The sequence below is a fragment of the Pteropus vampyrus genome, unplaced genomic scaffold (assembly GCF_000151845.1).
Source record: "Pteropus vampyrus isolate Shadow unplaced genomic scaffold, Pvam_2.0 Scaffold580, whole genome shotgun sequence".
NCBI lineage: Eukaryota > Metazoa > Chordata > Mammalia > Chiroptera > Pteropodidae > Pteropus > Pteropus vampyrus.
The window spans coordinates 36,935-52,638 of NW_011889361.1; the positions used below are offsets into that span (position 1 = coordinate 36,935).

Sequence of the window (15,704 nt, forward strand, 5' to 3'; positions counted from 1 at the left end):
CAGAGTTAAATAGCATTGCATATGGAAGCTATATGGTTGTCGATTAATTCAGATAATGTGGCTTCCTTAAAAGTCTTCAGAGCTTTACAGTGTTCAAGAGGACTTAATGCAAGATTCTAGTGAGCTAAGAAGATAGCTCATTATTTTAAAAGTACTTCGGAATTCTTTACTTCAAAAGCCAATTACCATAGTAATTTTCTTTTATATAGAGAAAAATCTAGTAAATAACATGAGCATAAAGTCTAGGTAATATTTATGCCTGAGTCAGATGACTTTTTATGGGTTCTCAATTACCCTCATTCATGGAGTTAAGTGTAGGATGACAACCATACAAAATCATTTTAAAGATTAAATAAAACATCTATTTAAATATAAAGAATGGTGTTTCAATTTGGTAAATGGATTTGGTTCTCTATCCAGTAACATTTTCTGATATAGTCTGGTAGAAAAATCTGGTAAAGCATTTTCTGACACATGACAATTCTTTCACTCATTAGCAACTCACTCTTCCCAAAGCACTAAAAGAATCATCTTAGATGGTGAATCTGGGGTACTGCAAGCTTCAGGAAAAGAGGTTGCTTTCCCTGTAAAATCGTCTGTGCGGTCTCACATACACCATGATAAAGTTGTCAGTGCATGGGAGAGGTCCTTTGGGTTTAATATCTGTCTACAGCCTGTATAGAATTTGGCTCACTATATAAATGGAGAATTAAAATGACTTTCTATTAAAATCCACAGACTGTGTGAGATTACTGCTGAATGCAGAAGCCCAAGTTGATGCTGCTGATAAAAATGGCTTCACACCCTTGTGTGCTGCAGCTGCTCAGGGACATTTCAAGTAGGTGATACTCTTAATTTCTTTCTTTCTTTTTTTTTTGTATGAAAAGAGCCTCTTTATATTTTGTGCACATATTTTAGTTCTTCTTGAATGTGTAAACTAGTGCTTAAAATCCACCGGCAAATAAATTCACTAAATATCTTTGAGAATTTAAACACAAAAGTAAGATCCTAAATTTGCTCTTCTTAATAATTGGTAAAGAGTTGTATGTGAAGGTAGTTAAAAAGAGAAATTTGCTATGTCCAAACCTCATGTAAATGATCTTGATTCTGAAGAAGATAATCTATCAATAGTATATCAACATATATGTGGAGATATAATGGACTATTAGACTTTATTGTTTACTGTTTTCCACCACCCCAACACAAAGAAACTTTTTTACTTAAGATAGCACTAAAAGTAAAGCACAGAATTATATTGTGTAACAATCTTAATTTACTAGTGGCAATTTTTTCAGTTTTAAATCCCAATTATCTTGTTTTAATTAAAAAATTAAAGCAGAAACTTTGTATACTGAAACTAGAGCACAAAACCAAAAGAGCCTGCCAGTTAAAATAGACATAACTTTAGCAGTAATTTCTGTACTTTACTAAGGCAGTTGAACATAGTAATGATTTTAAAATTGAGTCATATTTTATTGAAATAGAATGTAGCTAAGTTATTTTCTCTGCCTGTGCTGATAACTCAGGTTGCAGGAATTGCAAGCTGTTTTCAACTTTTTATCTAACTATCTTGATAGAAATGTTCTTTAACAAATTTCAGAATTCTTGAAATATTTGTTTTAAGGTTTATTCTAATCTTATCAATTACAAATGCAAATTTTTAAAAATTCAAATTGCATTCTTAAAGTACAGCATTACCTATTTTTTTCTGCGTGTCATCACCTTGAATTTATTATTGAGGACTGTAGACAACTAGTTTTGCTATTATTTTTTACATGTGTCCTGAGTCCTCTAAGAGGGATTTCTTCTTCGGGGCTATTCTTTTACCCATACTGTCACCAAGCAATCTGTAGAGCATTTGCTTGGATAGTATGGGACAGTCATAGGAATGGAGGCATAAATAGCTTTACAAAAAGGAAGAATGCTGGGGGTTGATTAATTTAAATGTGTATGTGATACATGCACATATCATACGTAACTTATTTTTAAAATACATATAAACCACATGTTGCCAGGGAAAGCCAAGAGAAAACATGCATCAGAAGTAAAAAAATGAAGATTATGTTAATTGTTTCATAATTTCATTATGATTTAATTCTCTTTCTAAGTTTATTCTCATCTAATTCTACAAACTCAAGGTGTTTAGCTAGTTACTAAGTGCTTTAAAACTGAGTTTACCTCATTTCTTTCTGTCTTGATTCTCAGGTCAAAGAGCTTCTGCTTAGCTGGGTCTTTGCCCTCAGAAACTAGAACCCCTTCAGGAGAGAGGACAGCCTCTGCTGTCTTTTCTCCCCGAGCAACCTCTTTCTCTGTCTCCGTGCTGCCTTTTATAGCGGAGGCACATGGTGCCCTGCTGTCTGCACTATTTATAATTATTTTCTCAAGTGAAGAATCTCAGAATGACTCAGCTGCCTGTTTTTTCTCAAAGTTCAAACTATTTTGAAATAATATATATATCAAGCACAGTTAAATCATTCATCCCAATAAATGAAACATATCCCAAGGACTCCAGTTTTACAAGTTGGTTACAGAGAAGTGTCATAAACCAGGTTTTAGCTGTTTTAAATTCATGGAAGTAATTAAATTTGTGATTAAAATATGTTGTCTAGCCTTGTTAACAAACAGTACCCATATAAGACCCACGATTATATATATATTTTTTTGATGTATATAGAGATGCAGAATTGCTTTAGCATTATTTTCTGGTCAGGTGGTACTTCAGAAATCAAATCCAGTTTTTATGTAATTAATTATAGTCTTGTGTTTAGGTGTGTAGAATTATTAATCACATATGATGCTAACATTAATCACGCTGCTGATGGAGGACAGACACCTCTATACCTGGCCTGTAAAAGTGGAAATAAAGAATGTATTAAACTCTTGTTGGAAACTGGAACTGACCGAAGTGTAAAAACCAGAGTGAGTACCATTTGGGGGGTTTCGTTTTATAATTTGCAATGTGTCTACAAATGCTACAGCTAGAAAAATATGTTAAAAATAGAGATTGCTTTGTTTTGTTTTGCTTTTAGGATATTGGATAAGGGCAGTGTCTGTCTTCTGTTTAAGTCCCTGCTAAAAGCCTTGCCTGTTAGTCTAACCAGCTCTTTATCCTTAGAACCTCAGATTAGTCACCTGTGAAATAGGAAAATGAATACCAGTATGCTGTGCTGACTCTTCAAAATTAGGGGAGATAATGGAGGTTTAAGTTTTTATTCATTCAACGAATATTTCCTGAGCACCAGCTGTCCTAAGCACTAGAGAGACGTGGATGTTATATCTCAATTTTTGGGGATGTAAGGGGGCAGTAAACAAATAAATGAATAGCTGCTAGTTAGCTGTTTGAGAGATGGGAGTACCTGGGGCAGGGTTACTTTATAAAAATTGATCAGAGAAATCTTCAGTAAAAATGTGACAATTGAGCCAAGACCTGAAGAAAGCAAGGGCCCAGGTCAGGAAGAGACAGGGAGAGTGGTGTGCTAGGCCCGAGGGACTGGAAGTGCAGAGCCTCAGGTGCGGGGGGAGCGGTAGCACTCTCCGTGCACTTCAGTGCGGCGGAAGCCAGCTATGAGGTAGTGGAGGCCAGCCGTGAAGGGCTTTGTGGGCCATGGCGAGAGTTTGGGGTGAGACGGGGTGCCTTTGGAGGGTTTTGAACAGAACAAGAATATGGACTGACTCATTTTTATAAGAATCACTCTGGCTACAAGGATGAAAATAAACGGTAGGCGAGGCGGAAGAGATACAAGGAATTCTGTCAGGAATCTGTTGTTTTAATCCAGGGAAGAAGTAAGAGTTCGGATCAGGGTCGAGGGGTGAGTGAGAGAAAATGGTCCAATTCTGGATGTGTTTTCAAGGTACGTTATATATTTTATAAAAAACTGTAGAAGTGGAAACTGTTGGCAGTGGCTATGACAATGATAGAAAGAAAATGTATTGCGTAATGGCTGAGAGATTAGGCCCCAAAATCAGACCTTGTGGCTTGAAACTGACCTTCACAGTGCTGTGTGAACTTGGGCAAATTATCTTATTTCCCTGTGCCTTGGTTGACCCCTTTACAAAATGTGGCTTAAAATAGTACCCACTATTGGGGGCATTAAAAAAATGAGCCTATATATAAAAAATAGTTGGTACAGCACCTGGGAATTATAAACAGTCGAGAAATGTTAGGTGTCAGCGTGGTCATCAGCATCATCAGCATCAATAGTAGTACTGAGTAGTAATGTGTAAACGAAGGGATTTTTCTGATGATTTGGTGCCCGTTGCCAGCACTTAGAGAAGAGTTATTGATGCTCACTCTCTAACATAGGACCATTGTTTGTTATTGCTGATAGTGTACGGTATCTCACAGAGTTCAAGGTCACTGTCTAATTTGGCTCAGAACTTGAAAAACTGTACGTGGAAATCCACTGTGGAATCAGACACACTGATATAGCTGTTGCCTTCACCCTGCACAGTTCTGATATTTACTGTAGCAGCCACACAGGTAAAGTCAGAGATTTAGAAACTGATGAAGTCTTGGGCAATACTTCTCGTGTAGCCTTGTAGAAGTGCATTTGAAGTAAAATTTCCCAATTAACCTTTCCAAATTTGTCTTCATTGACTATTGCGATACATTTGAAGACAAAGAAATCATCTCTGTGTACGCTGACATGCATTTCTCCAAAGGAGGCCCATCCCAGGGCTGGAGGAGTGAAGGGGCTTCCACCACGATCCACTCTTCACTGGGCTCCAGCATTATTTTATTTTTGTATAGCAGCTCCCAAGAATGTTAAAGTTGCAATCATAACCACCCTCCAACATATTCCTGATGAAAGAAAAGTGTAGACATAATAGTTTCTGAAGGTTATCTGTACCTTGGATCTCTTCTGTTAATAGAAAATTGAATATACTAGGCATCCATTTCACGGAAATATCCTTAAAATTTCCTACGATAAAAAGATGCATTATCTATTTTACAGGTCACTCTTAGGTCCTGGGTTTCTTAATTTACCAAAGGAGAACCAACAATTAAAGGCATAACCATGGATATAATATAAGCTAGGTATAAACATTTTCCACTGAGTCCTATTGCTAGAGCTTTTAATAAACAAACAAACAAACAAACAAACAAACAAATAAATAAATAAAACTATTTTTTTGAAATTTTGAGAAAGTCATGTTATATTTATTTGTGTTTATATATTTAAGAAATCTGTGCTGTCACACAGATTTCATTTTGAAGTTCTACCTTACATATGAAAAATGAATTTTACATCACTAAGGTGAATGAAAAATAGTGCAACATAAGAATTTGTCACATCTTGTAAGTAGAAGAACAGAAATTCATGCTCTCAAGCTAGTTGTTGATGAGCTGAACAATATCACTAGAAGTACAGAGAAAAAGTATAATTGATAGAGGATCTTAAGGGAATATTATTACTTGTGACTTTTAATAAGAAATTAGAGGAGAATGAAGATTCAAAGTTTTTCTTAGGAACACCTCAAGACCTTTGTCATATAAATTAGGGAAGGTTAAGAGCACTTATACTCTGGTGCCTGTGTAAGGCTGATACCCAAGTAAAGGTGTCAGCCCAACAAGGAACAAGCCATGAAATGCTTTATGTGGCTGGAGCCCACCCGAGGACTATGTATATTCCATATGTATTTTCCAGTTACTGCCCAACAATGGTCGTGTCTCAGCCAAGTCAACTTCTTTGTTATGAAGTACAGAACCAGAGAAAAAGCCACATTATCCAGGGACAGCTTTAGCAAATGATCAGACGACTCAGTCTAAATGTACATTGTTATCATTTATTGTGTAGGTTTCTGCCTGTCTTTTATCCCATTGTTTTTTTTAAGTGCTGAAGCTCACTGAAATATATGTAGAATAGCAATTTGAAATACCACCTGAAAAAAAAAAAAAAAAAAACCATGCCAAAGGGAAAATAAAGGTAGGAAAGTAATATGAAGTCAAAACATAAATCACCAAAATAATGCTCAGTTTTTTTATGAAAGTCTACCTGAGTGGAAGGCAGACAGACCATCTCTACATAAAAAAATGTGAGACTCTAGAGGAAACCAAGATTTTACTTAGAATAGTGCTCGTCAAACATTAGTGCACCAGGATCACCTGCAGGGCTTGTTAAAACACAGATTGCTGGGCCCCATGCATGGGTTTCTGATTCTGTAGGTCTGGAGTGAGGTTCAAGAATTTGCATTTCTAATGCATTCCCTGGTGATGGTAAAGCTGGTGATCTGGCGACCACTCCTGAGAGCCATTGCCGTAGAAAAGAGTTGAATCTGCTTTAGAAACCAGCTAAGTGGATGATAGAGGCTTCGGGGTAACATATTCTAGAGAATGGGCCCAATCATTTCAGTTGGAACATTCTCTAAGCTTGCATGTATCAGTATCCGCCTACAATCACAGAACACTCTGTAGAGGCTCTCGGGCATCCCTTGAAATGACTTTGTTTTTCCTGTATGTCGACCTTTTCCTTATTACCTAGAGTCTATCCATCTGGAATCATTGGCATAAAATTTTAAGATCAGTAGGGTTAGAACTCTGCCCTGTCAGTAAAACTGGCTTATAATAGCATTCATTTGGTATATTACTAAAAACACTATAGTTAGATATACATTTTAAAAAAATCTCTTTATGCTAAAGTTCATTCTCTTTTGTAGTGTCAAATTGAGATTTTGTTTTTTATATATAATGCTTGGTAACTGACCTGAGCACTCCAAATGGTTAACTGTTAAGTGGAAATTCTTACAACATAATGAATGAGTCATAGTAATAGAAAATATACTAATTGACAGAGGTTGGAGAACTTGACTCGGCTCATTAGTGATATTCAGGACTGGGATGCCTGCTTTTCCCAGCTCAGTGGTCCATGCCCAAGAACATTTAGAGGTGAGCTTTAGGTAACACTGTTCTCAATATTAAAGTTGTAATCAGCCGTTTCCCCCGGTTATTTTATTTTCAGGATGGCTGGACACCAATTCACGCAGCTGTAGACACTGGTAATGTAGACAGCCTCAAGCTTCTCATGTACCATAGAGCACCAGCTCGTAGAAGCTCTTTGCATGAAGAAGAGCCCGGGTCAGACGTCTTTGACTTGGATGGAGGAAAGGAGAGTCCTGAAGGCACAGCAGAGCCTTTCGTTCCTGCAGACCTCATTAACCATGCCGACAGAGAAGGCTGGACTGCTGCCCATATTGCTGCTTCAAAGGGTTTTAAGGTGTGTCTGGTAGCAGCTGACCTCAGTATGCTATGCCAGTTTGATGGGTGGCAAAGATGTCTGCTGTTGACTGAGTTGAATAATAGGACACTAATGATGCCATTGCAGAAGATGGTTACCTACCAGTATGAACTGGCTTTTTTCTGTCCAGCAGGTATTTATAGTCAAGAATATATGAGATTTATGTGGAATCTAAACAAAATAAATGAACAAACAAAACAGAAACAGACTCATAGACACAGAGAACAAACTGATGGTTGCCAGATAGGAAGGGGGTTGGGGGTTTGGGTGAAAAAGGTGAAGGGATTAAGAAGTAGAAATTGGCAGTTACACAGTAGTCACGGGGATGTAAAGTACAGCATAGAGAATGTAGATCAATAATATTGTAATAACTATGTATAGTGCCAGGTGGGTACTAGACTAATTGTGGGGGAATCACTTCGTAAATTATATAAATGTCTACCCACTATGCTGTACACCTAAAGCTAATATAAAATAATATGATTGTCAACTGTAATTGAAAAAATATGAGATTTTTCATTAAAAAATTATATTTGGAATTTGTTAACAAGAAATGTGGGAGTAATTTTGGACATTTTATCTCATCTAAAATTAGGAGAAAATGTTTGGTTTGATTTAGTTGGCTAGATTGTTTGTTTCAGTACCAAGGCCATGCTACTGGTTAGAGGGAGGCCCAGGATTTGGATGCATGCCCTCCCCGGTGGACTGCCTCATGATGCCCTACCTGCGCTGTCCTATAGGTAGAGGGAGTTTTGGATTTCGCTTATTTGTTAGAATTTAAAAAGATTCTGATTATTAAGGAAATAATACCATGGGCCATTTACTTATGCTTCTTTTTCTATTTCAGTCACTTTGGAAATAATATACCTTAGCAAGCTTAGGAAGAATCCTGAGCACAGGGCACTGTGTATACCAACATTTGCAGGGATCATTTATGCCATTAGGTAACTTCTAGTCCGGTGGCGAGGGTGTGGGGTGCAAGACAACTGGAAGATAAGAAAAGCATGAAAAAAATGAAAGCAAGTGTCATAGGCGTGGTTGGAACAGAATAAAAATGCACATTTTTATTTTTATGGAAAAAAAGGGAGAGAATGCACATATTTTAGAATGCAGAGTTGGGGGGATGTTGGGCTCAGAAATGGCTCATGTTAGAGGAGATAGAAATAATTCAGTGCCTCAGAGAGCAGGTTGGCTTTGCCATCATCTCTGGGAGAAAGCGCAGTTTAGAGGGAGGAAGCAGTAGGAGCAGAGTGGAAGGAGCAGGTGAATGACAGCCCCAACTGCGCCAGTGAGGAGTAGTGAGCGATAAGATGAGACTGGGAGTCTCATAGTGTGGCCTGAGCCTGCAGTGACACAGTAAGCAGTTTAGTCTTTATTTACTAGTGAGAATAAAGCCATTGAAAGGTTTGCACAAAGGAGCAAAATAATCAGTTCTCTATTTGAATTGATTAAGTTAGCGATAACCTTTAGAAGATTTGGGGTTATGAAAAACTGGGTGTCAGGGAGAGAGACTGGGTGAAAGATGATGAGAGTGGTAGAAATAATAAGTGTTACTACTGACTAGAAATGTCCGAGGACCGAAGACAGATTAGATATGGAAAATGAGTGAGTTAAGTAGGATAACAGTGATTGTTCCCAGATAGAGAAGAGGCGTCATTGTGATCAAGAAGATAGAATGTGGGTTTAGACAGGCTGAGTTTAAGTGCTATGATATGTTCATCCAGATGGAGACATCTGGGAATAGCTAAAAATGTGCATCTGAAGCTCCTGGTTGGGTAACTTCCTGTTATTGTCATCTAGAGCAGAAGCTGTTCATTTTGGACTTTGGTTTGAAAAAAAGTGAGAATGAGGCATGATTCAGTTTAATGTGGAGGTATTGTTTGTTAGCAGTAGTTTTTTTCCCCCAGTTTACCCTTTAACAACAACAATGACAACAAAAATAAACTACAGAAATTCTGTGAACTTGATGTATTATGTATTGATTTGAATGGAATGTGATAGCATTGGATATAACATTTTTTAGGACACAAAGATGGGAAGTTTGAAAATTTTAAATTTGAAAATATACAGTTAATCTAAGATGGTGAATCTCATTTGATGATAGAAAGGGGCATGGAAGGGGTAGTTTTCAACCTGCCTCCACCCCCTAAAGAAAATCTCTGAATGTAATGCAAGGTGTTACTGACAGGAGTGGGTGCACATGTGCTCAATCTGGAGGCAAAAAAAAAAAAAAGCGAAACCTGAGCATGACTGATCTGAATATTCAGCTCATGAAGCTCTCCTGAGAGGTAGAGAGAGGAACCTGCTCTGCTCCCCAGGGTGAGTCACCCTGCAGTGTAGGTTGCTTGTGTTGCAGCTCAGCTCCTTAATTATAAACGCCTTATTAGTCCTGATGCTTTTTATAATCGTGCATGGCATCTTCACAGGTTCTCAGGCCCCTGGTAAATATGGATGCTCTGCCATTGTTGAGTAAAGGGAACTGTGACCTTTCTCACATAGAATATGACTCTCCCTGTATTCTCTTACTTTAAGAAGCATAAGATGAATTTCGAACGAGAAAAGAGTGATTTTAAAAAGCGAGCATGACTGACGATATTCATACACGGCTCAGTAAAATAATAAATTAAAATAATGTCTTTTTTTTAGCTTTGGAGTAGATACTTAATCTTCCAGTCTAACCTCTTCATTTTATGATTATTATGATTATGAGGGCATTTAAACCCTGGAGGGATAATAGATAGAAGTTGGGAATGAAGCCCAGATTGCCTGATTTCATTACTCTTCAGCTATACCATGCTGCCTTCCTTCCTAGTCAAAGTTATTAGAAAATATTTTTGCATCATTTGCCTAATACAATATTTATATTCTGGCTAATATGGTTCTCCAGAGAGGGAATCCATTTACAACTAAGTTGTGAAGACCAGTTTTCTGAAAAAATACATGGACTTTCTAGTGTAGATCTGGGTTTTGATCCTTTTCCCCTCTTACTCTGTACTTTCTTTCTTGGATGATCTTACTGATCCCCAGAATACAGTCTACCGAGATTTAAACTCTTACCTCTATCCCTGCCTAACCATTTTCCAAATCCATCCAGAAATGTTCCTACAGGGAGCCCACAGCTCACAGGACATCTCTTGATAACTAAAGGAGCAGACTTCCCAGTCTGCCCAATACGGACTTTGTTGATGCCTGTCACCCAGTGTAATTATTAAGAATGCCGCCTTTTTACTCATAAAAATGTCCCAGTTTAGACAATCATATGGTAACCGTGTTGATGACCGTATTCATTTTTGCTTCCACCAAACAGCTCCAAGTGGGTGCCTCCCTGGGCCCCCATGTTTATGCTCCTTAGCCACCCTGCCATATCTCTAGTTCTTCTCTGAATCCAAAACCATCACCTGGCATTTGTTTTTACTTGCTCCACCTTCCTAATGTAATGAATTAAATTGATTGATAAAACCCTCCCTCCCTCCCTCCCTCCCTTCCTTCCTTCCTCCCTCCCTCCCTTCCTTCCCTCCCTTCCTTCACTTCCAAGATCAGACAGGATCGGGCTTGTTTAGGGTAGCATGGCCGTAGACATTTCATTCTTTTATAAATGAATTTTGATTATGGTGCCTCCACCACATCCCAGGAGCATTGTCCTGGGGGAGTCCTCATCATCTGTCTGAACTTGTGCAGGCGCCACCAGTCTCCTCATCCAGCCTCTCTAGATCCTCTACTCTGCCATGGGGGGAGCCTTTCTGACAGGGGGACTTGGTCATGTCATTTACCTGCTTAACGTTTTTGCAAGGCTCTGTCACTTCCACACTAAGTGACTTCGTCATGAGAGACAGGTCCCTTCCTGATCTGGCCTCAGTCTGCATCCACAGGCACACTGCCCGTCTTCTTCCGTAATGCATTCTGTGCTCTAACCGTGCACTGTTGGCTGCCGTGCAGAATCCTACACTCTCTCCTCTCTCCCTGCCTTTCCATCTGCTGTTCCCATTACCTCAAATGGCCTCTTCTTCTATCCTTACCCTTCCCTGCCTGGAAAACATCTCCGCTTCAGTCTTGGCTTCCAGGAGTTAGATATTCCCAGGGTACCTCTTCACACTTCACTTAGAGAGTTTGTATTTTAAAACTGTAATTGTTTGCATGCCTATCTCCCTTTCTGCCTCCAAAAAAATCACTTTTCCATCTTTGTATATGCTGAGCCCAGCAGAGCCTCTGGCCCAAAAGTACTAAATGGTTGTTGAATCAGTGAGTAAATGGACTATTACCACAGTTCTTTTTTTAACTGGCCTCCTTCCTGTCACCCTCTTCCTTTCCAATACATCTTTTAGTTGTACCACTTGGTTTTCAGAACTGAGCACATTCCTCCTGAGCATGCCCTCATGCCTGTAGAAAAGTGTCCAAACTCTTCAGCTTTCAGCCCTTCAGAGCTGAATCCAGCCATCTGCATTTTTGGTCACTTACCCCTAAATCTACCTTTTTTGCTTATGCCATTATTTCCCGTTTTAACAGCCTGCATCTTCCCTGCCAGTGGGTATATCCACACCCCAGGTTCCCAGCGCCTGCACTGGATCTTACCTCCCGTGCATTTGCAGACTGCTTTCCTTTTGTTCCTTCTGCCCGATCTCAAACTCTCAGCTCTCTGCTTTGACTTTAATTTATCTCTAGGTCTAGGTCTAGGTCTTTGGTTTCTACTTGGTCCTTTTGGCACTGGGACTTTGTTTCTCAGCTCTCCTTAAAGGACCATAGTAGAGATGGATCATTGGGTCTTTAACATCTCTTCTACCTTTCCTCTGGAATAATGGATCCTTCAGTTTTCAGTGGGGCCCATGGCCACCCAAAATAAAGACTTACCTTCTCCATCCTCCATTGCAGCTAACTATGGCCACCTGCCTTAGTCCTGACAAATGGGATATGAATGGAAGTGAAAGCTGAAGCCTAAGCCACTGCTTTTTAAGTCTCTTATTACAGAAATATCTGTATGGTAACTAAGAGGACTTTGGCTTGAACTCATTCATTTAGACCCTTTACTCTGTATCACTTGGATACAGAGGAAACCCATTTCCAGAAGCAGCAACTGGCATCACAGCATTTATTTTCTTCACACAATCCCACGCATTAAGGAGGGAGCTTAGATTCTTTCCTCCACCTCCATGTAGTAGAACTTTACTTATGATTTCAACAGCCCCCTTTCTGTGCACATTTTCCCCATGTCTAACTCTTCACTATACTTTGCGTTTCTCCCCGAGAATCAGAACTGTTACCTTATCCATCAATAACCCTCGGCTGTAACATAGTGCCTGGCACAGAGGTGCTTTGTAGCTCTTTCATAAAGTCGTGAGGACGGATGAGCACTAGGTACTTGTAAAGTGTTGGGACTGTGCCTAGCACTTAGTCTGCACTCAAATAATTGCAGCTGTTGTTGTTAAGTGTCAGTTGATTAAACTTTTCATCTCTCTTCCCCACTGAGCCCGGCGTGGCACTGTAGAATCCACAACTGGTAGGGGCATTTGGATTTGCGTTATTCTGCTATTCTTCTGACATTTCATGCTTCCTTAAAGAGAAAGCCACTGCTTATGTTATTGTCCATTGACCTACCTAAGTGTAATAAAAATTAGATATAGGATACTTTGAGGATTAGAAATTAAAGAATCTTGCAGATTTGGGTTGCATCTTTTGTCATTTCCTGTTTGTAATTTGAAGTAACATCACCTAGAATTTTATTGAGATCGGTGACATTTATTAATGTGCTGTAGTACATTACCACTTAACTGAATATTTAGGCTGTTTTTCATTTGATTATGTTGATTATAATAACAGCAGCTAATAAATATTGAGAATTTAGTAAGTGCCGAGAATATAAGAGTTCTTCATGCATCTTTTCATGTAAGTCATATAACAACCCTATGAAACATAGATATTCGAAACATGAAACTGAAGCAGAAAAATGTTAAATGATTTACCAAAAGATATAGATAAAATCATTTATATTGTCAGGATTGTAATCCAGGTTCGTTTTGGCTCTTCCCTGCTTTTGCTGCAAGTACCAATTTACATAATATAGTGTTTTTATCTCTTACCTGGGAATTCACAAAGTTTAATGCTCAGACTACATTCTACGTAATACTCTTATTAGAGTTAATCTCTAAATCGGCATTTCTGAATTTCTCATTAACTATTTTATGCATTTACTAGTTTTATACAAATTAATAATAACAATTTGATAAGAATTGTTATTTATATATTTGACTTTGCTTTCAGTTAATTTGTGGGCTTAGTGATTTAAATCTGAATCCCAGACCCACGAAAGCCAGATTTTGATTTCAATTATAGAGGCGACCCCTCTAACCTGAGCAGGGGCGGTGAGCAGCAGCTGTCCTGCAGATTCCCTTTGCAGGCAGGCAGATTTCTTTTCCCAGGAGTCCTCTGTTTCAGGTTCAGCTCCTCCATTTTGTGGGTCCCAAGGCCTGGTCTCCCATCCCCACAGCATCCGAAATGAGTCTATGTCAGCTTTGCCTTCAAACCAGCACTGGCTTCCTGTTCAAATTTCACTTAATTGGTGGTTTCAGCTTTCTCTTTGTTTTTCTTTCTGGCCCTTAGGGATTTCCTGTACTTCCTTGTAAACCTATGGTTATATTTAAAGTATGTTTTGGGGACAATTTGAAACTCCTGGAACTCACACGTTCTCCTGGTGGGACTGCAGATTGGTATAGTCTCTTTTGAAAGCCCTTTACAGTATATACTGGTAGAACATGTGCACACCCTGGGACCCAGTGGGCCAGCTCTGGTACGTGTACTCAACAGAAGTAACTACACATGTACCCCAAAGGACCTGTACCAGAATGCTTGTAATAGAACACAAATATCCATCAACAAGAGAATAGATGAATAAATTGTGGTGTATTTACATCATGGGATACGCCACAGTAATTTGAAAAAGAACAAACAAAAAAAGATGAACTGCGACTGCACCCAACACATGGATGAATTTTATAGACTTTATGTTTAACGAAAGAAGCCAAGTAGAAAAGCGTACCTGCAGTGTGATTCCATCGATATAAAGTTCTTAAACAGGCTCACCAGTCTCTGATTAAAAATCAGAGTAGATTTCTACTCTGATTAGAAATCAGAGTAGCACATACCTGTGGGGGAGTAGGGATGGGTAGTGATAGAAACGGAGGCTTCCAAAGTGCTCCTTACACAACATTCTTCAAGCTGTATACTTATTTGTGTACTTTTCTATGTGGATATTATACTTCAATAAAATATTTACATAAAAAAAAAAAAACTATGTTTTGCCAAACAGAAAAAGGGTATTTTGTAGCAATGGTGGGGAAGGCTGTCCGACTGCCTAGTTTGCTATGTTGTCAGAAGTGAAGGTCAGCCTAAAGCCTCTGTGTGTGTGTGCGGGCACGTGTGGTCATGCACGCGCGTTTGTCTTTGGAGAGTTGATGAAAAGGACATTGCTTATTTGGATTGTTAGTTCCTTTGGTTTCTGCTCTATCCAGTTTTGTGTTTGTTCTTGTGGAAAATCAGTAAACAAATCCTATAGAGGTCAAAGTAGATATAACAGAGTTCTTCAGTAAATATCCTGATATAATATCATACCGGGCAATTATTTATTAGAAAATGTTTGCCTGTATACTGTTTTATTTCTACTTTGGTTTGAAATTTTTTTTGGAAAATAAGACTTTTCAGTTCATAGGTTATTACTATTTTTTAAGTGAAGATTTCCTTAAACAGCACAGAAGAAGGATAAAGCTGGAAAAGAGAGAGAACTTAACTTTAATGTATTGGGAATGTTTTTCTAAAAATCAACCCCCCATATGGTCTTTATATATTTTAAATTAAAAAAAAAAACAGGACAGCGTAATATCTCAAGTATAAAAGTGCTTATGAGGACTCTGGGACAGAATTGTTAAAATGTTTTCCTGCATTTTACATGAACAGGAAAGAAGTTCATAGTCTAGAAGAAAGCAAGTAACATCTACTTGTAGCAAAAGTCTTTGTGCTTTATATGCCAGATTACCATAAAAGGATATTGAAGTCAATTTCTTTCCTAATGTCACTCTGCAAACTGAGTCCTTAGTAAGCTAATATTTTTCTCCTGAAACCTGGGAGGTTCTGTGGAGCAGTTTTGACCCTATGATTCGCATTTAAATGAAGCCCTCTTAGCCTTTCAATTTGAAACTTGTTTAAAATAATCTGTTCCTTTGGGTTGCTGGAATTGAAGTAAGATTTCTAGTTGAGAATTCCTGATTTGCTTGCTATAGGCCACTGACTTTTCCCTTTGGGTTTTAGCTCAAAGTTTATTAATTTGGAGGTGATGTAATACAGCTCTTGTCTTTGCAGAACTGCCTAGAAATCTTGTGTAGACATGCAGGGCTGGAGCCTGAAAAGAGAGATAAGTGTGATCGGACTGCACATGATGTCGCCACAGACGACTGCAAGCACCTGCTGGAGAATCTGAGTGAGTGC

The 15,704-nt window shown here is 38.6% G+C and overlaps 1 protein-coding gene across 1 annotated transcript in view; it reads left to right on the plus strand.

Annotated features, from left to right (window-relative positions):
* Window positions 1-15,704, plus strand: part of CTTNBP2 (cortactin binding protein 2) — an 87,287-nt gene that overhangs the window by 20,808 nt on the left and 50,775 nt on the right. Inside the window, exons 4-8 of the mRNA XM_023525606.1 lie at window positions 739-838; window positions 2,769-2,919; window positions 3,777-3,851; window positions 6,960-7,214; window positions 15,579-15,696. Coding sequence (XP_023381374.1) covers window positions 739-838; window positions 2,769-2,919; window positions 3,777-3,851; window positions 6,960-7,214; window positions 15,579-15,696 — 699 coding nt within the window. The remainder of the gene's footprint in view (window positions 1-738; window positions 839-2,768; window positions 2,920-3,776; window positions 3,852-6,959; window positions 7,215-15,578; window positions 15,697-15,704) is intronic.